At 51.6% G+C, this 22,690-nt stretch overlaps 1 protein-coding gene across 5 annotated transcripts in view; it reads right to left on the bottom strand.

Annotated features, from left to right (window-relative positions):
* Positions 1-22,690, bottom strand: part of PLEKHG3 (pleckstrin homology and RhoGEF domain containing G3) — a 42,687-nt gene that overhangs the window by 9,834 nt on the left and 10,163 nt on the right. For 2 of the 5 annotated variants that reach the window (XM_057544011.1, XM_028167068.2), the window contains exons 2-12: positions 6,253-6,636; positions 4,974-5,071; positions 3,706-3,775; positions 3,386-3,432; positions 3,127-3,277; positions 2,903-3,034; positions 2,497-2,679; positions 2,193-2,285; positions 1,847-1,933; positions 1,595-1,628; positions 1,155-1,247 (exon numbers count right to left, since the gene is read on the bottom strand). In XM_057544011.1, coding sequence (XP_057399994.1) covers positions 1,155-1,247; positions 1,595-1,628; positions 1,847-1,933; positions 2,193-2,285; positions 2,497-2,679; positions 2,903-3,034; positions 3,127-3,277; positions 3,386-3,432; positions 3,706-3,775; positions 4,974-5,071; positions 6,253-6,597 — 1,333 coding nt within the window. In that variant the 5' untranslated portion in view covers positions 6,598-6,636. Of the gene's footprint in view, positions 1-1,154; positions 1,248-1,594; positions 1,629-1,846; positions 1,934-2,192; positions 2,286-2,496; positions 2,680-2,902; positions 3,035-3,126; positions 3,278-3,385; positions 3,433-3,705; positions 3,776-4,973; positions 5,072-6,252; positions 6,673-22,690 lie in introns of all 5 variants that reach the window. The other 3 variants (XM_057544013.1, XM_057544012.1, XM_057544014.1) reach the window with 3 other exon arrangements.

Raw genomic sequence — 22,690 nt, 5'->3', positions numbered from 1 at the left:
GACTACCTCCACGTGTCAGAAGCTTCCAGTTCAAAGCTATGGCAAGTTAAGGGGGAATGTCGGACAGGAGAATTATAGGAGAAGAAAGGAAAGGAGGGGAATTCCCTGGTGGTCCAGTGGCTAGGACTCCGTGCTTTCACTGCCAAGGGACTGGGTTTGATCCCTGGTCGGGGAACTAAGACCCTGCGAGCCAATTTGGGGCTTTTAACACATGGCACCTTAGAACTTTTGCAACCATGGCAAGTTTGCCTAGGGTTCGAGATCCATCAGGAGCAATACCAAACAAAACGAAAACACAAAAGCTTTCCAAAGACTGCTCGGCTCCACCCTCCAGAAGACCAGAGCCCACACATCAATCCACACAGCTGTTCAGAGGACCCGTGAGTCATGCCAATCAAACCCAACTCACTGTGGGGATCCCAGTCAGGACATATCTCCCATCACTCCTCAATCTTTCTCTCTAGGGGTCTCTGAGATGGTTCTCACCCCAACTCCCACCTCATGTGTAAGTTTGACAAGTGCCTGGCGGAAGCCAAATCCATCCCTGGGCCTCCACTGAAGGCGAGGGTAAAAACCGAGGCAGAAAACACACACATTCATCACTACAAGAGCCGAGAATAAAAGCAAGGTTTTCTCTTTTCAATAGACGATTCATTCCAATACCTCCAAGTACGTAGCAGCAAGCCCAGTCATGAAAGAAAACCCAGGAAAGCAGAACTTTTCCCTGAGACTCAAAGTAAATATTTCCTGTCTGGATTTGGTGCCACTTAAAATCTAACTCATTTTCCCCACGTCCTGCCTCTGCTCTGTTCCAGAACTGGGCTGGGGACCATCCATGACGTCTGAGCGTTACTCTGGCTGACTCCCAGTATTCTAAGTGGCAAAGGAGGGAGGTTTTGATCGCAGAGGAGCTAAGAAGGGGGGCCTTGGAAAAGGAGGGCTGTCCTGGGTGGGCAGCTCTGGGTGGGCAGGAAGGGCCCAGAGGGGCCTCGTGGAAGGCAGGATGCTACAGACACGCCCATTTACCCTCCCTCCTGCCCTTTCCCAGGATTTCCGGAGGGTGAGAGCCAGCCCCAAATGCTGCTGCAGAAGGTTCCCCACCTGGTCAAGGGTCCTGAAAAGAAGCCTCTCTGCCCACAAAGCCCCTGCCTTACCAGACTGCCGGCGCCCCTGGTGCACATCGCTGGACACCTCATCCTGGGAGGCCTTCTTCAGGCGCTCTGGGCTATGGCGGTACCGATTGGGATCTGCACCCAAGAGAGACAACCAGGCCTTTGGGATACCATCAGCCTTGGCGTGGACTCTGCCCATTCCTGACCACAACTCTGCCACCCAGCCCAGCTCCAGGGGCCACAAGACTCCAGAGCTCCCTCCTCTTCCATCTTCCATCCTCTTCTATCTCAGAGCACGAGGCACAGAGTCCCAGCCACCAGCAGCACTGAGCCCTAGTCTTGCAGTGGACCCCCAGTCTTGACAGAAGGAGCCTCCCCATCCTCCCTGCTCTCTGGAATGTAAGTATCAGGCAAAGCTTCCCCAGGTCTGACCCAGAGATGTGCACCATTAGGGACAAAGCAGGCAGAAAGGGTACACTTACAATAGGAATCCATTTCCAAGATGGCTTCTTTGGCCTGGAAGGGAAAGGAAACCCACCTCGTTGCTACCTTGCTACGTGCCGTTTCTGCCTCGGCCCAGACTCACTCTTGCGGCACTGAGGACCGTGGCATCCGCTGAACTGATCCCCACTGTCCAGCGGGGCCAACGTCCAGAAGGTGAGGCCCCAGTGGACCCCGGAGCTGGTCCTGAGGGACCCTCTCCCTGTACCCCATCAGGAGCCCTGGGAACTCACCTTCTGGGGGATGGTGGTATGGTGGTTCTCCAGGATGAGCCTCTTGATGTGGTGAGTCCAGCTCCGTTTCTCCTCCACCGTTTTGGCCTGGGAGGACCCAAGGGAGAGGGAGCGCGGGTTATCACGACAGGCCTGAAGCCATCCAGCGCGGGCTGGGCTTCCGCCGAGGAGGGCAGAGGCAAAAGAGGGCCTGTGCTGGGGGCTCTGTGAGGTTACCTTGACTCCTCAGCACGAGCCTGAGAGGTGCCCACAACGACCTCTACCTTCCAGAGGGAGACCCTGAGGCTCGCGCCGCCGAGCGAGGGGGCGGGATCTGTCCCCAGCCGCGCCCCAGCCCACCACTCACCTGGATGTTGTACTGCTGCTTGCTGTGCTTGTAGTGTGTGACGGTGAAGCACGGGGATTCTCTGGTGCTCTCAATCAGCATCAGGGAGGAGCACTGGGGCAGAGGGAGAGGGCAGTCAAGCACGAGGCGGGGAGCTGACCTGGGGCCCCAGCCCCTCAAGACCATCTGGGGAGGCAGGGAGAGTAATCTTTAAGGGTGGAGCTGCGTCCACACCAACCCGGGGCCCACTGAAGACGACACGGAGTGGAGCCTGGCCGTCGGGAAGGTGGGAAGGGGGCAGAGGAGATGGCGGTGGCCTCGTTACCGGGATGTGACCCTTGTAGACAAAGTGATCTCCCCGCTTCTTGGTGATGAGCAGTGCTTTGTCAAAGAGGAAAAAGGTCTTCTCGCTGCGCACACGGTGCACGCGGAATGTGCCCTCCAGGACGAGCTCCCCATAGGTGGTCAGGTCTGGCCCCTTCCAGTTGATGAGCAGAGACTGAATCTCCTGCAGCAGCGAATCCCCGACCCCCAGGGTCAGGGTGCTCGAGACCCTGCTGGGGACCACACAGGGCCCCAGGAGCCGCCGCCTGGGTTCTGCAGAGACATGCTGCACCAAGGGCTCCCCCCAGAGAAGCCCATCCTCACTGACACCACCCCTCAGTTCGTACTCCCTCTTCCAAACCCCACCCCACCCCTGCCTGTCCCTCCAGCTACCAGCCCCAGAGCACCTGGAGCCGGACTGCGTGCTCATGTCTCCTCTTCATGTCGTTGATGTACCAGGCCACACAAGTCATGGTGTCAATGGCGTCCTCTACCACCTCAAAGCCGTCCTCTTCTTCATCAAAATGTTTGGCGATTTCCTGTGAGGGAGACAGGGGCTCAAGGCAGCCCAGACTCAAAGGCCCTGCCCCTTCCTCAGGCCCCTGTGTACTCGGGAGGACCCTTGGGTTACCTGGAGTAGCAGGTGGTACTTGAGGATGCGCTGGACTGGCTTTAGGAGGTAGGAGCCCAAGGGCAGTGAGTGCTGCAGCAGCTCCTGCCGGTCCCGAAAGAACTTGGCCTGCTGCTTGTCCTGCATGCACTCAGTCAGGGCGGCCACTGAGCTGGGAGTGGAGGAAGGGGCCATCACCAGGGGAAGGCCTGAGTGGGGAGGTGGGGTGCTCTGGACTCGCCAAATGGCTCTGCTTCCCCTCTCCACCCTAATTACTCACTTGGGGTAGTTGTTGCAATACTGGGTGTAGATATCAAACTCTTGGCTCTAAAGAAAGACCAAAAATAGTAATTTCAGGGAGACTCCCATTTGACTATAAACCTGGGTGTATCAGACACATGCCCCTGGCCTCCAGAGCACACTCTCGCTGAGCATCTGCAGATCCATCTCTGTACCCATCTGTCTTGGACATGCCATCCACCCAGCAGCCCCCGGCTCCACCCCAAATGCCCTTCCTATCTGAGGCCGGGCACTCAGCACTTCCCGTGGAGAGAGGCCCCCAGCAAGGCAGGATGGCGGCAAGGACCCCGCCCCTCTTACCCTTTCCACAAAGCAGCTGGCCACAGCCACCGGGTCACTATTGCAGCTGTCCAGGTCTCTGAGTAGCTGGCTGGGTAACGGGAGAATGGTCGTCAGACCCCGGACCGCTCGCAGCCTCCAGTCACCACTACACCCCCTCCCCACCCTCCTGGTGCCCACACACACGCCAGCCCTGGTGTCAGCGAGCCCTGCCCGGGGCAGCCAACACAGAAAGTATCCAGCACCCCTGCAAAGGTGGGGGACAAAAAAGAGCCATGCGCTCCACAAGCAGTAGAGGGAGAAGGGACACCAGTACCCACCTCGGGAGGGGACACAGCTCCTCTGCAGGCAGGGGTCAAACACACAAAAGCAGACATTAAAGGGGGAAGGAGAGAGGGGGAACTCGCAAAGAAACCAAGGCCCCCAGTTCAGAAGGATTCAGGAAAGGGGAGAGACAGGGCGAGTCTCCCAGCACTGCTTGTTCTTAAATGGGGGCTCTACAGGAAACCCCAGTGCTCACCCTGCCTTCCCCTCCTGTGCTCCTCTTTGCCCAACCCCCCCCCGCCCCCTCCCCCGGCCTAAGTCTCGCCTCTGTCTGCCCTCCCAGCTTGCCCAGCAGGAAGTCCCTCTGCCCATCTTAAGGCACCTGGGGTAAGGTTCCTCCTGTCCTATCAATGCTGTCCCCACAAGCTCTGCTTCTCCGGACCAGTGCCCTCTCTCTGGGGAGTCTGGGAGCCCCGGGAGCCACTCATGTGTGATCTTCGTGGAGCCCCTTTGCCCTGAAGCAGCCCCTCGCTCGGCCTCCCTCATCGTGCCTTGCCTGGCTTGTGTGTTCCCCTAATGGGTCAGATCACCTCCAGGGAGCCCCGACTTCCCACGGAATCAGTGGGAAGGTGGAGAAGAAACGAAGACATCTGCACTGGGGGACCAAGATGAGAGGGACAAAGGGGCCACGAAGGGACAGGGGGGAGAGCATCACGTGCAAGGGTTCAGCAGTCCTCTGAGGGGCGCTGGCCCAGGCTGGACCCAACATGAACACGGCCTCAAATGAGCTCCCCTGTCTGACAGGAAGCACATCAGCCCCAGGGCACACGGTCCCACAGGCCCTCTCTCCTGCAGGGAGCTAACTATACCACTGTACAGGGATGGACCACCCTTCCCCACCCTCAGAGATCAGACCCTGGCCCACGTGTCACAGCCCATGAGACCAGGGACATCCGGGGCTCCTCCCTAGGCCCTGAGATGGGCCTCACAGGCAGAACATGGTGCGTGTCAGGCCCGCTCCATACCTGTTCAGTGCGTAGATGCTTTCTATGTTCCCAAAGAGGGCACTGACTTGCTCCGGGTTCAGCAGCCCAGGCGTGTCAATGATCCTCAAGAGGTAGTCCTGCGTGGAGTGAGGCGTCAGGGCCCAGCCCCCCAGGCACGATCCTGTCCCTTCCCGTCTTCCCTCTCCTCCCCCAGCCACATCTCATTTCTGTACTGCATGTTACAGCTATGACACAATTCCACAGACATCACCTACTGTACTGGGTTGGAGAGTTCCCCCTCAAAATTAATATCCACTTGGAACCTCAGAATGTGACCTTATTTGGAAATAGGGTCTTTGCAGATGTAACGATTAAGGACCTTGAGATGATACCATACTGGATGTAGGGTGGGTCCTAAATTCAGTGACTGGTGCCCTTATAAGAGGAGAACACAGAGAGACACAGAGAAGGTCATGTGAAGACGGAGGCGGAAATTGGGGTGATACATCTACAGGCCAAGGAACACCAAGGATTGCCAGCAACCTCCGGGAGCTAGGAGAGAGCCCTGGAACGCGCTCCCCCCCTCAGAGCTTCTGGAAGGAACCAACCCTGCCAGCATCTTGATTTTTGACTTCTGGCCTCATAAACTAGGACAGGATAAACTAATGCGCCTTAAGCCACAGTTTGTGGTTGTCTGCTAGGCAGGCCTAGGAAATGAATACACCTCCCTCCGAAGGGCAGAGAGCTCCCTCACACAGTCACCTCCTCCAGTGTGCCTCCCAGTGTGAAACACACGTACATGGCCCTGAGAGGCCCTGCATCTTCAATTTATGGATGAGGAACCTGAGGCTGGGGGCTGTGGGGGTGGTTTACGCAGGTGCCCAAGACCCCGTAAGCAGGAAACAACAGGGCAGGAATCTGGGCGTGGGCTGGGTGGGGTCCAGAGCCAGTTTCTTCACTGCGGTTCAGTCTCCGCTAAGCACAGTTGTCGCAGCTCCCTATCAAGGGTGCGTACGCCCCGAGCATCTGCAGGAAGTTCTGCTGGCCCAAGCTACTGATCGGACCCCAAGTCATAAGGCAGCGTGAGCAGCCAGCGGCTTCCCGGGGCCAGAGCCGTGAGGCCTCCCCACTACTCCATGGGAAGCAGCTCCTGGAGACAAACATGTCAGGGACAACTTTCCTTCCCTGGATGGAAGTAGGTTTATGCGCGAGATCTGGGCCACCCGAAGCCAGAGGCCAGCCCCAGCCGCAAAGGAGAGGGGGGTCCCCTCCCAACCTTAGCTCCAAAGCCCCGCGGGGGGCGAGGGGCGAGCCTCACCTCCACGATGCTGCGCAGGTCCTGCACGTACGTGCGCTCCGTTTCCACGATTTCCCGCACTACTCGACCCACGTAGCTGAGCTTGTGCGCAGGCGCCACCGACGCCCGGCTGTTGAAAGGGGACAGGGGCCCCCTCATGCTCCGCCAGCTGCTGGAGTTGTTGCTGTTGGGGAGACGCCGGCCGCGCGGGGAGCCCGCCCCGTTCTCGGCCGAAGCCTCGGAGCCGCTGGGCTCCTCCATGGTCCCGCGGCTGTCACGGGAGGAGCCCGACGAGGAGGTGGTGGAGGTCAGGCTCACCGGCCGCTCCTGGCTGCCATCTTGGTGGAGCGAGGCAGAGACGGGCATTCTGGCATTGCTGCCTGGTGGGGGCGCTCCGGGGAGGTTCTGGGCGGGACAGACAAAGGGCAAACCTCTGGAATCCTTGCAGAAACAGAAAGCAAAAGGGTGGCTGCCAGGGGCTGAGGGAGGAGGGAATGGGGAGTTACTGTTTAAGGGATACAGGGTTTCAGTTTTGCAAGATAATGAAAGTTCTACGGATGGATGGCGGCGATGGATGCACAACAATGGGAATGTACTTAATACCTCTGAACACTTAAAAATGAGAATTTTATGTTATGTGTATTTTACCACAATTATAAAAGCAACAGCTCTGAATCTCAAGGAGGTCCCTGCCTTCAGACTGTATGAGCATCTGCAAGGATACCCAAGCCACATTCCTGCCTGACTGCAACAGCTCCACCTCAGTCTTTCCCACGGTGGACGAAAGGTGGACCACATCCAGTAACAATAAAGGGCTCAGAAAGCTGAGGCCCCAGAAAAGCAGAGAGGGCATCTCTGCCAGAGCAGCAGTCCGGGGTGCCTTGTGATGGAATCCGAAGCCCAGGGCCTCTGCTCCAGCAAAGTACCGAGCTTCCCAGAGCCTCAGCTCCTTGCCACCTACCCCGGGGCTGTGCCCCCGAAGATGCAGTGACCTGCTGGATGTACAGCTCTGAGCCTGGTGCCCAGCACAGAGCAACGGCTCCATAAACCATCAAAACAGTGATAATAATGGCAGTTGTCAAAAAGCACTTCCCAAGTGTCCACCTGTCAAGGATCCGGCTCTTAACAGTCGACGTGCCAGAGGGTAAGATGCTCCCCAGGATTGCAAAATCTCTGGGGCCACCAGGGGCTTCACCATGAACCTGAAACCTTCTGGATACTGACGGAGAAGGCAGAGGAGATGATACAAAGGCTGAACCCACATTACCGCCCCTGCCCCCAGCTCCAGCCCCTTGTACAGGTCCCTGACTCACCCTGGCTCCAGGGGCACAGGAAATTCCCCAGGGCTGAGCCACGGATGAGTCTCCCTAAGTTCCCTTCAGCACAGCTAGATCTAGATCAGGGCAGCACAGCAAGCAGGAAACTGCTCCCAGGTAAGGCAAACATAGCCTCAGGTGGACTTTATTCCCTAAGCAGATGTTGTGGCTCACAGGTAGGCCAGCCTGGAGCAGCAAGTCTGTGGAGGTGGGGTGGTGGCTGTGGGCTTTGGGAAGGTCAAGGACGCTCCAACCCCATCCCAGAGCACCAGAGCTTACCAACACCAGATTCCAGAATGTTCATTTGATTGCTGTTTTCACAGGAAAAATGTTCTAGAGCATCCCTCTCACCTCTACTGCCCCAAAGACTTCCACCCCTAGTTCTAAGGATCAGAAGCTACTAGATCGCAGGCTAGAGCTATGAGGAGAAGGGTCTAGAAGGTACCATCACTCTGGCAGCCTTGAATTTGCCCCCTGGTTTTCTGTGCCTGTGCCCCGACCTGGAACCAGTGTCCCTACCTGTGCCAGCACCCCTGGGCTCTGGCTTTGGCAAATGTTCTCTCTGCCTGGCCATTACTTCCTCCCCATCCACCCCATGCCATATGGCCCCCCAACCTGTGTCACTTATACCAACCCTTGGGTCTCAGAAGCCACCCCCCATACATCCCCAGAAACCAAACCTGGGGGCCCCTTCTATGTACTCTTACAGCACCCCAGGGGTACCCCTATTGTAGCACTCACTGTGTGAGACCCCCTGCCCTAGGCTATAAATGACCTAAGGGCAGGGGCCTTAAAAGGTGATCTGGCAAATGGATAATGTACTACTACTGAGCTAAAGTCAGGAGCGTTGAGACCTGTTTGCCATGCACGCTAGCCCAGCAAGGACCCTCTCAAGCACAGCAATTTCCCACTGCATGTCTCAGCTGGGGGACGGGGTCACCTCCGAGGTGCTCTATGTGAGCCTCTCATTTTGCAGATGAGGACACAGTGGCAGCACTGGGGCCAGTCCAGCGTTCTCCCTCCCTCCAGGTGCATTGAAAGGATTAATTAACAGGATCATCTTGGTGAAACTGAGCATCTCAGAGGAGAGCCCCTTGGGAAATGCAGCACCGCTGCTTTTTCCTACCTCCTCAAAAGAGCCTTTAAGATTAACCAGCTAGTCATTTCTACCCACCAGCGGCGTGTCATTTCAGCACAAAGAGAGACAAAGACCCAAACTCCGCCTCAGCCCTTAAGCCCAGCCCTGTGGGACTCTGCTGTCCTTCAAAGCACATGCACTGTCAGGCACACCCCAGCCCCTCCACCCCTTCTCCCCCTCAGCCCCCCAGGCCTGTCAATCCCAGCTAGAACAATGGGGTAGGGACTTAACGGCCTAAGACCTTTCCCAGATCAAACCTGGGATCAGTCAGCCCCTATGGGGATGCTAAACGGAAAAGGCCCAAGTCCCTAATGGATTTCACAGCTGGCCAGGTCGCGGCCTTAAAGTGAAGGATTAGTCACAGCCCCCCCCCAACACACACACACACACACACACACACACACACACACACACACTCTCAGGGAGATTTATCTCTAAAGGGTACCTTCTGAGGGTCACTCTTTAGGGGCCCCGTTGCCATAGGGTGCAACATAAGCACACTTCAAAAGCCCAGGAACTAAAACATCTTTTCTACTTGGAGAAATTTTCTCTGGTTGCACACAGACATCTGCCTGCAAACCAAGCTCATGTTTTCAAAGTAGTGTCCATGCTCAAATCCTCCTGGGGTTAAAAGAAAGCATAATGACTAACAGCTAAAAATGTTCCAAGTGCTGTAGACATAACAAGACCTTTTAATCTCATAACATTTCTATGAGGTCAGTACTATTATTATCCCCATTTTACAGATGCAGAAACTGAGGCCACAGAAGTAGCATGCAGTAGAGCCTGGATTTGGACTCAGGCACTCAGGCTTCAGTGTGCATGCTCTCCTGCCCCTGCCCGCTGCTGGCTGCCTCCCTGATGGATTTCACACCAGCTAGAACCACAGCAAAGGATTAGTCACAGCCCTGGATGCCGTGGCTTTGCCTCAGCATAAGCCACGGGGGACATATTAAGACATAAAGGTCAGGGCTTTTAACATGACATTTCACTTATCCCACAAAGGCCAATGGAGGTAAAAAAAAGAGAGAGAGTTAAGATTCCTTAAGGCTATTTCTAGACCTCCTACTATGTGACATTTGCCCATTTACCCTTTCCTTGGAACAATGTAGAAAAATACAGATTCCAGGTCAAAGGACTGCAGGTCACGGAGAGGGGAAGAAGCACGAGGGCATCGGGATCGGACTGTAACTGCTCGGATGATAACAGAAGCCCTACAGTGACCAGGAGACCTAGGATCACGAGGCTCTCTCTCTCTGTCTCCTGGGCAGGAGGACTCGCTGGAAAAGAACACAGAGACCCAGAAAGGGAGGGATGAACAGCAAATGGGGCAGTGAGAGCAGACAAGGCAGAGTCTAAGTGGCACTGTTAGCAGACACCATTTGATAGAGAGGGAAAAGAGACATCACACCTAATGTGAGTGCACTCTGGTCCTAAAAGCCCAATCCAACCATTACTGTGTGTGTAGTTCAGGCTCCCACAGAGACGGCAGAAGCACCGGCCCACGTGTTCCTGGGCGGAGGCAATCTTTCCTTCCTCTCCACGGAGCATCACCCCATAGCCCCAAAGATTAGAACTCAGGTCTTCAAACTCATCTTGGAAGACACTGTCCGCTGGGGCAGTGGGCGCCTAGAGAAAGTTAACAGACAGCAGCCAAACCCCAAGTCAGATGTCCACGCCCACCCCATTCTGTCACACTAGTCTCCAGTTCCCTAAGTATCGCTCCGCAGTGACCTCTTCTATCTTTCAACACAAATCAATCCAGTCAATCATCAGTCAGTGAGTCAGTCTTCTAGAAAACACTGTATCTCCTACACCTGGGAAGCTCTCTTTGATAGGGTCTCGTAAAATCTTTCTGATGGGCCCAATAAGCTGCTGAGACATGCACCTTTAAGGGTCGCAGCGCAGGAGAGGAAGGGAGATCAGTTTCCTTTTTTTTTTTTTTTTTTTTTAACTTTTTCTAAGTTTAATCCACACCCTTCCTCCACCCACACCTCTCCAGGTTATTGGCTCCACCAACGGGGACCTTCCCTGAACATCCCCGGGCAGGAACGCAAGCAGGCTGCAGCAGGCCCCTTGGATTCCCAGCACAGCTGACCGGAGCCAAGTCCCACATCCCCCTCCTCCCTGCGAGGCCTCAGCACCGTGCCCCAGATCTGATCTAGCCTCCTGCCTCCAAAAGAAAAAAGTGACCATCCAAACCCCACCATAGCCCCCAGGTTCTGTCTTCAGGCCTCTTGTCACTAAGGCAGTAGGACCCTGCTCCCTGAGCCCACCGCCAGCTTCAGAAAGAACGGTCCCAGAGGGGAACTCACCTGGAACCTTCTGGAGAACCTCTGCTTCTCTGGTCCTAGGGAGTCCCCAGGACTCAGCAACACTCCCTTCCGGCCCTCCCTCGGGGTCTAGTGGGCTGAGAAGGCAGGAGACAGGGAGGAGGCTGTGCAGGCCGGCGCTCTGGAGACGGCCCAGAAAACATTTTGGTTCGGAGAGGCTGGGTCCAGGTGCGGAGGCGGCTGACGTCATCCTTTCACCTACCCCGCTTTGCCCCACACCCGAGAGGCGGAGCGCCACACCTGCTCTGGAGGCGGGCGGGAACCGAGAGGGGTCTCCCCCAAAGGCAGCTGCTCCAAAGTCCAGGGAGTCAGCGGGTACCGGCAAGCGGGCCAAGTCCTTCCCTCCTTGGGGGGCTGCACGCTGCGCGACCCTCCTTCCTGACCTTCTTTCATCTCCCAACTACCGACACCTGCTAGATATTCCAAAGGCTCTCCAAACGGGCAGCCACAGGCCTTTGCCTTTCCCCCTAACCCCTCAACTGCACTGTCCGGATCTGCTCAGAGAGGCACCAGAAGGAAGCAACAGAGAAAAGCCACAGGTTTTCCAGACAAACAAGGCGGGAGCAAGGTGAACTTCCACAGAGATCTCACCCTGAGATCCTGAGCCCAGCTGTGTTCTACACACACACACACACACACACACACACACACACACACACCCACCCCCACCCCCCCCAGCTCAGCACCACTCCAGACACGCTGCTGCCCAGCGCTGTCCCCACAGAAGCTGGGCTCTCTCGGGTCTGTTCCTACGGCTCCCCCGGCCAGCAGATGGTGAGCAGAGCTGGGTGAGGTCATACCAGCTGAGGACACCTCTCACCACATCATCGAGGCTTTCCTGAGGATGGGGAGGATCCCTGAGAGGGTCTGGCCTTTGCCCCTCTCCTTCTGACCCTCCTGTCCCTCCCCAGAGACTCAGGGACCCTAAGCACCCTAAGGGAGGACAAGGAAAGGCTCCCTAGGGACGGACTGTGTTCAATGTGAGCAACGTGACTGCCACGGAGGCTGTGCGAACAGTGTGACCAGGGTTTCTGGGCCACCCAAACCCAGGCCAGCTGGCTCAAATTCCTTTTCCCTCGTGAATTCCTTTTCCCACCACCGAGGAATAGCAGGGGCCACCAAGTGTGGCTGAGCCAGCTGCTAGGAAGGAAAGGCTCTGGTTGCCAATGCAGCCTTCCCACCTGAATTCTGGGAGGGAGTCTGGACATACAGACTGAAGTCCAAAAAACTCCCTCGGCCTAGCCTTGGAAGGAAAGGAAAGCCCCTGGCATCTCGTTTCAGTGGGAGGACCACTGACCCACACCTCACTGTCCCCACCACCCACACCTCACTGTCCCCACCACCCACACCTCACTGTCCCCACCACCCATAAGCTCAACAGCTGCTCATGTTGCTTCTCAAACCTGGAAGGTGTCCCAGACATTCTCTCCCTACACAAATTTGGTCAAATCATCTCCCTCAGAAAGGTCTCCCCAACCCATCCAACACACGCACTGTTGCAGACTGAATAATGCTTCTCCCCCAAGAATATCCACATCCTAATCCCTGGATATAAGGAGCCTATGCACGTTACCTTATATGGCAAATGAGACTTTGCAGATGTGATCAAGTTAAGGATCTTGAGATGGGGAAGATTGTCCTAGATTATGTGGGTAGGTCTGATGTAATCACAAGGGTCCTTATGAGAGGGAGGCAGCAGGAGTCAGAAGCTGATGTGACAGCAAAAGCAGAGGGACAGAGAGTGAGAGTTTGGTAGATGCTAGGCTGCTGGCTTTGTAGATGGAGAAAAGGGACCCCAAGTCAAAAGATCTAGGCGTCCTCAGTAAGCTGGAAAGGACAAGAGAACAAATTTTTCCCTGGAACCTCCAGAAGGAACATAGCCATGCAGGCCCAGACTGACGTCTGACCTCTAGAACTATAAGATAATAAATATGTGCTGTTTTAAGCCACTAAGTTTGCAGTTTGTTACAGCAGCCATGGGACACTAATACACATGCACTTCTTTGAACTCTAATGAGTCTGAGTATCACATAAAGCACTGGTCCTAGGGGGTTCTTATGTGCAAGTTTTCCTTCCAGACTAGATAATAAAACCCAGTGGGCTGGGCCTTCTTTCACCCCCCAGAAGGCAATGCACACACTAGGTGCTCAATAAATTCCTGCGGGATTGTGCCTAGAGCACTCCCACAGTCAGGTGAAAGATAAACAGTAGTCAAAGTCAAGACCTGACCCAGTTCCTCCTAGTCTAATGAGTTTCCACGTTAGTCACTGCCAGCAAGTTTCCGACCCACCAAGAGGCACACAGGAGCAGTGACTGCTCATTCACCCCAGCAGTCCCGTACCCTACGCCCCAGACAAGGGACTGGAGCAGGGGTACAGCTGCCCTGCCATGCCACATATTAAGTGACCAGCCACAAAAACTGGGAGAAGGGGAAAGTGGCCAAGGGACCACTTTGCAGTTTGGAGAAGGGACTACAATAAAATGGCCCTACAAATACCCCAGGAAAAGCAGTCCACCAGGAGGTTTCACAGAAACACGTACTGAAGGCAAATGAGAATAATTACTGTTGATTAGAAATTGTTGTTGCTCACAGCCAGGGTAGGTCAGCTTGCTCCCAGCACAACTTGTAACTAAGCAGGAAAATGACAGACAGAATATCCCCAGAAGATGGAGGAGCTAAAGGCTATGCTAGAAATCAGACACCTCCAGTGTTCCCAGAGGCCCTACCTCTCTCATCTCTAGGTCAAAAAGGCTCACAGGACCACCCCTCCTTATCAGCAAAATTCAGGGACCCAGCGCTACAAATTAGCCATCTAGTTGCCCCCCTATGCCCACTATAGGGGCTGCTTCTTTTGAGTCCTCTTGGCTTGAACCACACTTTCAAGAGTTGCAGCACTTACTATTGCAACAGGTTCAAAGGCATTGGAGAATCTCAGCTGGAAGCAAGTGGCAACAGAGGGGCCCACTAGAGCTGAGTTGTCAGAAGAGAAGGAGAGAATGAGCAAGTACGTGAGTACGTGGGAGTCCACAGAGCAGAGGTTAAATGCACTAAACGGATTCACAGGCATTGGAGTCAGGCAGACGTGGTTTGAACCCCAGCTCCTCTGTTTTGCTGGCTGTGTGTGGCCTTGGGCAGGTCACTTGACCTGACCAAGCTTCAAGTTCCTCACCTGTAAAATGAGCACAGCAATACTACCAACCTCACTGGTCTCCAAGATTGAGATGATACAAGTAGAGCAATTTGTACAACTGACACACAGTAAACCCTCCATAAAGGGTAGCGACGAGGAGGATGGATGAATTACTATCTGCTCCACAGCACCAGGACAAGAGATTTTTCTGATGTGTGCCTAGAAAAGGTGACCTACATCTCAAATCAATAATAAAGATATGGGTTAAACCTGGTGAACCAGCATGACCTAACCCTCCCCTCCCCACTCCACACTCACCCCACCAATCATCCATCATCTACGATCCCAACATATATTCGGACCATGATATCATAAGGGCAAACATAAAGCAATTCGGCTGGAAAGGAAAAAGTCTGATATCTGTGCCCCACAGAAGGTCAAACCAGAAAACGAAGTATGAATGAGTCACAATCCTTTGCTGTGGCAGGCAGGGCACATTCCTCAGGGTTCCACAGGTAGAGACCGGCATGTTCAGCTAGGAGCTGGAGAGGAACAAAGCCATGGGGGACAACAGGCCTGAGGAGGAACAGAATTGAAGGTGATGTGAGGCAGCACAAAAGCACAAAGAAGTGATCGGTAGAAACCATCCTTGACACTGGTCCTTGGGTTTTAAAGAAAAAACACAATCCTTCTCCAGGGTGGACATATGGGAGAGCCAGCATGTAACAAAGACATAAGGTACTGGGGAAAGCCCCATTTCCTAAGTCACAGGGAATATCAAAGAGGGGAAAGCAGCAGAATGTGTATGAACAGCCCTGGGACTCCAGCCAGCACGGCTCAAAACCAGCGCTAGCTCTGCTCCTAACCCGCTGGACGATAGGGAGCAGGGCAGTGAGCCATCTGTACCACAGGGTCTACCGCTCATTTAGGGATTAACACTACTGGACCTTCCCAAGTCATGAGCTTCAGAATTCACTGGACAATATATTCAAGCATCTACTTTGCACAAGGACATTGCAGCCTTGTGGGTGACACAAAGATGAATCACCCATAGAGCCCGCTCCCGAGAGCTGGTATTCTATCAGGAGAAACAAGACAAGCACATCAATAACAAAAGGAAGCAGGGACTTCCCTGCTGGTCCAGTGGTTAAGACTCCGCGCTTCCACTGCAGTGGGCACGGGTTCAATCCACGGCTGGGGAACTAAGATCCCGCATGCCATGGTGCAGCCAGAAAAAATAATAATAATAATAATAACAAAAGGAAGTAGAGGGTGGTGTTGGAGCCATATGAGAGGGCAAGACAGCCTCCAGTCTGGGAATCACTCAACACTTCCGAGCATGATGCTAGGCCCTAGGGATACTGAAAGGAATAAGACACTGTCCCTGTCTTTGAGGAACAGAATTCTAGAAGGAAAAATAGTCATATCTGGGGAATTCCCTGGCAGTCCAGTGGTTAGGACTCCGCACTCTCACTGCCCAGGTTCAATCCCTGGTCAGGGAACTAAAATCCCACAAGGCACACAGTACGGCCAAAAAAAGTAATAATAATAATAACAAAATAATAACTAAAAAAATAGTTATAGCAACAGATTATCCACAAAGCAGTGCCTCAAGTGCTGGTACAGGAGTACACATAAACTCTGCTGACAGAAGAGGGAGTAGCAAGTGCCACCTGGGGGATCCGGCAGCTTTAAAGGAGGTGAAGTTTTAGCTGAGTCTTGAATGATGAGTAAGCTTCTGCCAGATGAAGAAGAGCTCTGAGGGCATCTGGGTGGCAGCATGAGACAGTGGAGTCCCGAAAGGACCTGGACCACTCGAGGACCTGGGGCGTCTGGCAGCAAGTGGCGAGGCTGGAAGGCAGGCCGAGGACAGACCGAAAGAACTGTGGGGAAGGGCACACCCGGGCCAGGCCTGGAAGAACCACCACCGAGACTCCAGGAGACAAGGTGTGAGAAACTGCCCTAAAAAGGTACAGACCGCCAGGTGGGGCTATGCCCTCAGGGATCTATACAGCCAGAGTGTTCTTGAAGAATCCAGAGGCCCAAGAAGGTGCTGACTGTTTACAGAGAGCTTCAAGGAGGAAAGAGACAGTCAGGGAGCATATGCTAGAAAGAAGAATGACACCTATCCCAACCCCTGTGAAGGCGGAAGAAACGAGGCCCCCAATAAATGTGGAGATATGAACCTACACATAAATGAAATGCTGCTAAAAGCAGGGGGAGAACGCCAAGTCTAGAAACTGAGATACCAGGGCTTAACCAGAAGGGAATCTCCCACTGTGATTCCAGAACAGCAGCTCCCAGCTGGCCTGGGGGAGCAGTCAGTGTACATCTTACCACCTGAGGGTTTTTCCCTTCCCCAAATTCTCACTTTCCCTCGCCAAGCAAATTAGAATTAGGGAGGCTCCCCCAAACGCACCTTGGTCTCCAATTCCAAGCAAGAGCACCCAGACCCGGAAAAGTGTGTAAATGTGAGCAGCCCCCTTTTCATGAACTGCTACCATCAGTCATGCACCCTGGTCCTCCCTGGCCCTCGGGCACAACAGCAAGAGAAGAGCTCCAACCAACACCTCCTCTTTGCCCTGGACGCTGACCTTGGGCCTGGCACCTGACCCAGACGTGTTAGGAAAGTGGATTTTCCAAGGCAGAGCTTATAGCCTCACACAACAAGGTCAATTCTCAAAGGCAGCCAGCCCTTTGGAGAGCAGGGCCTCCTGCACCACCTGTCCCCCAGGGATCGCTATCCCACTGCAGGAGAGAGGGGGAGGAGAGGGCCCCTCCCCGCCCCACAGCACCTGCCCCCAGCCCCCAGGTCCCTGCCTTCCCTTCTAAGGGGCCTCAACCAGGGAGGCCCGAGAAAACTCATCCAACCAGTTCCCTGGTGGGAGGAGAGCAGCTTTCTCCCTCAGCTGAGAGGTCACACAGACCAGACTTCAGACAGGGCGGGCAGCTGTCACCAAACCCCAGATTCTGGGACGAGCGGGTACACACAGGGCATGGAGTGGCATGGCCCAGGCAGCAGAGTCCTGCTCCTGGAAAATCAAGGCCTTGATTCAGGGTTGAAAGTCAAGCCAAAGCAGAGTGGCAATCTGCCCCCTGACCTCCCTGCTCCTGCAGCCCAGAGCTCTGGAAGTGGTGGGCACTGCCCCGGCCTGGGCACCAGGGAAAAGACAGCCTGGGTGGGGAAGAACTTCCTTTCACCTGCTCCACTGCCACCCCTTGATTTTATTCAAAATAACCACCCTCTGTGGATTCGGAGAAAAGGAAACTTCAGGAAGAAGTGGGAGATCAACTCTGCTTTTCCCAGTATGTGCTGTGTCCCTCTAGGAACAGCCCCGTTCTCTCATCACACAACTCTAAGTGTTCAGAGATCAGAAGACCCTCCGAAGCCCCTCGCAGAACCACTTGCAGTCGCCTCTAAGAGGAACACAGGATTATCTTGCTCTCATCTGGCCTTGATGGACAAATCCACTGGAAGAAGCCAGGACAGGATTAAAAAGGGACCAACTCTCCTACACCCATCCTTAGTTTCTGAAGCCCCAAGGGAGAGATTTACCTTTTGCCCCAAAGCCTGTGGCCGGCCAGATTTTTCACAGGAGAGTTTGGCAAGACTTGGAGGTCTGGAGTTGGGATAGTCCTGGTCATGCCCCACTCACACCCCCTGGCCTGGCCCAGCCCGGCACCTACCGCTTTTCTCAAAAGGGCTCCCATCCGAGCACCAGGAGAGCCGCGTGGGGCCGGGGGGCCGCATTCTCCCTAAGCACCAGCAGCCAAGCAGTTAACAGGCTTGGGGCGAGCAGAGAGCTGCCACCAACAGCCTTGGGAATTAAAGCACCCGCCACCTCCTGCAAAACCTCTTCAATAAATGTCCTATTCAGAATCAGTTGCGCGTGTGGGTCATACTTTCTGCATTTCTTTCATTCCTGACTCCTGGGGGGCCCCTAACAGAGGAAATGGAGCTTCCCACCCTAACTCAGCAGGTCCCTGGCTGGGTGAGGACCCAGGTCACAGCCGGGCAGGTGAGCGCCGCCAGCCGCTGAGGACATGCAAATATCTATAGCAATTAAAGTCAGGGGACACTAACTGCAGGAAGTCAAATACTGAAGACACTTGAACAAAGCCAGATCATTCAGCAGCACAACAATAACCCATTTATGCAGCTCCTCCCCCACCCCAGGACCTCAAAGCCTGAGGATATTAACCCTTACAACAGCCAGGGGCAGAGGGGAGGGGCGGCAGGCAAGGATTGGGTATTATTTCCCCATTTTACAGATCAGGAAACTGAGGCACAAGTGGCTCCCAAGGTGCCGGACTGGAATAATATCAACTAGCATTTTATTAGGGTGTAGCAGGCATTGTGCTAATAAACACATTCTCTAGGAACTCTCCTTACCATAACCATATGAGGCAGAGCCATTTACTCACTCACCGAAAGCTGTGCAGCAAGGCAAGCGGGAAAGCCAGGGTTTGCTGGAATTCCAGTGCTTGTCACCATTCCCCTACCCCAAAACCCATGGGGCCAAGAGATACAGCCAAAGACGAATGGAAAGGTGCCATCCTTAGCCCACATCATGGGAACGCCCACAGGCACTTTCTGCCCTTTTACAAGTAACACTATGCTCAGAACAAGTTCCTACAGCGTGGGGCAACCTCAGAAGGAGGCCAAAATGGAGTCACCTGGGAATTCATAACTTGCCCATAGATCCCTCCAGAAACCACTTATGTGACGGCATGTGACCCAGGGGCCAGCACACAGATTGCCTTCTCTACCGAAAGGAGCGCTAATCTACACAGCAGACTCACTGAGTGGGCAAGCGTCCTAACCTATTTTCTGTGTGTGCTGTCTTCTTAACTCAGTCACAGCCTCCGAAAGGTAAGGACCAGATCTTCCCAGGGTTTTGTGCATTTTCTTCCCCCAGGGCTTCTGGCACTCAAATCCCTACTACAGATTTTAGCAGCTGTGGAACTCATGCCAGAAGAAGGCTGAAGCACACAGGATGGATAGTATTTTCTGGGCTCTTATAATGGGAGAAAAAGATATCTCCAGTGGTGGTCCAGAAAAAGGTTTGGGGATGGAGAGGCAAACTGTTCACCTCTGCTACCTGGTCAGACTCAGCCCAGCTGAAAGTTGCAGCATCGGGGCTCAGATGACTTCCATCTAAAAACAGGACTACTCAAACTCACTCAAATTTATGCACAGTATAAACCACATGCCAGGTGCTGGGGATGTAGCCTTGAATAAGACAACTCCTTACTGGGGACTTCCCCAGCAGTCCAGTGGTTAAGACTCTGGTGCTTCCAATGCAGAGGGCACGGGTTCAATCCCTGGTTAGGGAACTAGGATCCCACATGCCACGTGGGGTGGCCCCCAAAAAAAAGACAAATCCTTACGATCATGGAGCTTACATTCCAATATGGAGGAAGGTCACAAAAGGTAGACAAATAGCTAATATATTTCTGAATAGTGATGTGTTAACAGTGATAAGATAAAACAGAAGAAAGACAGTAGGACTGGGGGGTGGAGACATTTAGGGAGGCCTGGGAAGGCTCTGAAAAGGTGACTCTTAGGCAGAGACCTGTATGACAGGAAGCAGCCAGACATGCAAAGTTCCTCTGCCAGTCTTTTCCTCTACCCCACCTCAGCCACTCACCCACACATTTGATATGTCCTAGACCTCATCACCACAATAAGTGCAGACTTCCAAAATACCTTGCTTTTAAGCATCCCACTCTTTGCAACCCAATGAAGAGGAGATCAGTATAAAAATTACAAACCACACAATAAAACAAACCATGACAAGTGAATCAGAAGATGGAACAAACTGGTACTCCAAAAGCTAGAAATAAAAGAAAAATCTGAAAAAGACTTTGAAAAAGTACTGAATGGAAATAAAATACAGTTGAACTTTGAACAACATGGGGCTTAGGGGCACCAACCCCCCACACAGTAGAAAATCTGCATATAACTTTACAGTCAGCCCTCTGTATCCACAGTTCCGCATCCGCGGATTCAACAAGCTGCAGATTGTGTAGTATTGTAGTACATATTTATTGAAAAAGATCCACATATAAGTGGACCCATGCAGTTCAAACCCAGATTTTTCACGGGTGAATTGTATACAATATTGACATTTCAAAGCCAATAGGTACGTTAAACAGAAAATTAAATACAGCTAAAGAAAGAATTAGTGAAATGGAAAAAAAAAAAAACTGAGGAAATTATCCTGAAGTAGATGCAAAGAATAAGACAGAAAATATAAACATTAAGAGACAGAGGTCCATAGAGTTCCATAGGAAGAAAAAGGAAAGAATAGGGGAGCGGCAATTTTCAAAGATAGAATGTATATGAATTTTCCAGAACTGAACATAGAACATTTGTCCTCATATTGAAAGCACAACTAAGTTAAATTTAAAAGAAGTTCACATTTAGACACATCATCCATAGTATAAACGCAGAACATCAAAGACAAAAAAGAACATCTTAAAGGATTATAAGGAAATACCATGAACAACTATATGCCAATGAATTAGATAAGTTAGATGAAATTCCTAGACAAATTCCTAGAATGACATAATCCAATGATTGACTCAGGAAGAAATCTGAAGAGACCTGTTAATAAGTAAAGAGACTGAATTAATAATTTTTAAACTTCCAATAAAGAAAAGCCCAGGACTAGATGGCTTCACTGGTGAATTTACCAAACATTTAAAGAATTAATAGCAATTCTTCACAAACTCCTCCAAAAAACAAAGGGACACTTAACTCATTCTATGAGGCCTGTTATCAAGACCAAACAAGATATCACAAGAAAAAAAAACAGCTACAGTCCAACATCCCTTGTAAGTATGGCTGTAAAAATCCTCAACAAAATACTAACAAACTGAATCCAGCAACATATAAAAAGGAGTATACACTATGACCATGTGAATTTATCCCAGAAATACAAGATTGGGTTAACATCCAAAAATCAATTAATATAATTTTAAATATTAATAGAATAAAATATAAAAACCACCTGATCACCTCAATAGACCCAGAAAAAACATTTGACAAAATCTGACACCCTTTCATGATAAAAACACCACACAAACTAGGAACAGGAGGGAACATCCCCAGTCTTACAAAGAACATCTACAAAAAACCCCACAGGCGTTTCATCTTAATGGAGAAAGAAGGAATGCTTTCCCCCTAAGATTAGGAATAAGACAAGAATGTCCCCTCATGATACTTCTATTCAACACCGTACTGGATTCTAGCCACGAAAATTAGGCAAGAAAAAGAAAAGACATTCAGATTGAAAAAAAAGAAGTAAAACTATCTCTATGCATAAATGACATGATCTTATATATAGCAAATCCTAAGGAATCCACTAACAAAATGATTAGAACTAAAGAAAAAGTCCAGTAAGATGGCAGGATACAAGATCAATACACAAAAAATCATTTCTACTCCTATATACTAGTAGTGCACAATCCAAAAATGCAATTAAGGGGAATTCTCTGGCAGTCCAGTAGTTGGGACTCCACAATTTCACTGCCAAGGGAGCAGGTTCAATCCCTGGTTGGGGAACTAGGATCCTGCAAACTGCATGGTACAGCCCACCCCACCCCCCAAATGCAATTAAGAAACAAAACAATCCCATTTATAACAACAGCAAAAGCATTAAAAACTTTGGAATATAGTTAACAAAAGGAGTGTAAGACTTGTATACTGGAAACTATTGAAAGAAACTAAAGACCTGAATAAATGGAAGGACATCCCATGTTCATGAAGCAGAACACTTAACATTCTTAAGGTTAGCAAAATTGATCTACAGACTCAATCCAATCTCTTTCAAAATTCTAGCTGGTATTTTTGTAGAAACTGACAAGCTAATCCTAAAATTTGTATGGAAAAGCAAGGGAGCCAGAAAAACAATCTTGAAAAAGAACAAAGTTGGAAGACTCACAGTTCCCAATTTTAAAACCAACTACAAAGCTATAGTTACCAAGGCATAGAGACATATAGATTAATGCAACAGAATTGAGAGTACAGAAATAAAACCTCACATTTACAGTCAATTGATTTTCATTAAGGGTACCAAAACCATTCAATAGGAAAAGGATCATCTTTTCAACAAATGGTGCTAGGACAACTGTATATTCACGTGCAAAAGAATGAATTTGGACATCTCGTTCATAACATACACAAAAATTAAGTCAAAATGGATCATAGACCTGAATGTAAGAGCTAAAACTATAAAACTCTTAGAAGAAAATATAGGGGTAAATTTTTGTGAACTTGGGTGAGCAATGGTTTCTCAGATACAATAGCAAAAGCACAAGCAACAAAACAAAAATAGATAATTGGACTTCATCAAAATTTAAAACTTGTGTTTCAAAGGGCACTATAAAGAAAGTGGACTAGATCATTTCACAATGTATACAAATATTGAATCATTAAGTTGTACACCTGAAACCAATAATGACATATCAATTACACCTCAATTTTTAAAAATTTTTAAATTAAAATGTTTAAAAGAGAGAAAAAAAAGGGCTTCC

This window comes from Balaenoptera acutorostrata, chromosome 3 (assembly GCF_949987535.1).
Source record: "Balaenoptera acutorostrata chromosome 3, mBalAcu1.1, whole genome shotgun sequence".
Classification (NCBI taxonomy): domain Eukaryota; kingdom Metazoa; phylum Chordata; class Mammalia; order Artiodactyla; family Balaenopteridae; genus Balaenoptera; species Balaenoptera acutorostrata.
The sequence above is the reverse complement of the archived record's forward strand: the minus strand, read 5'-3'. Positions and strand labels throughout refer to the sequence as shown.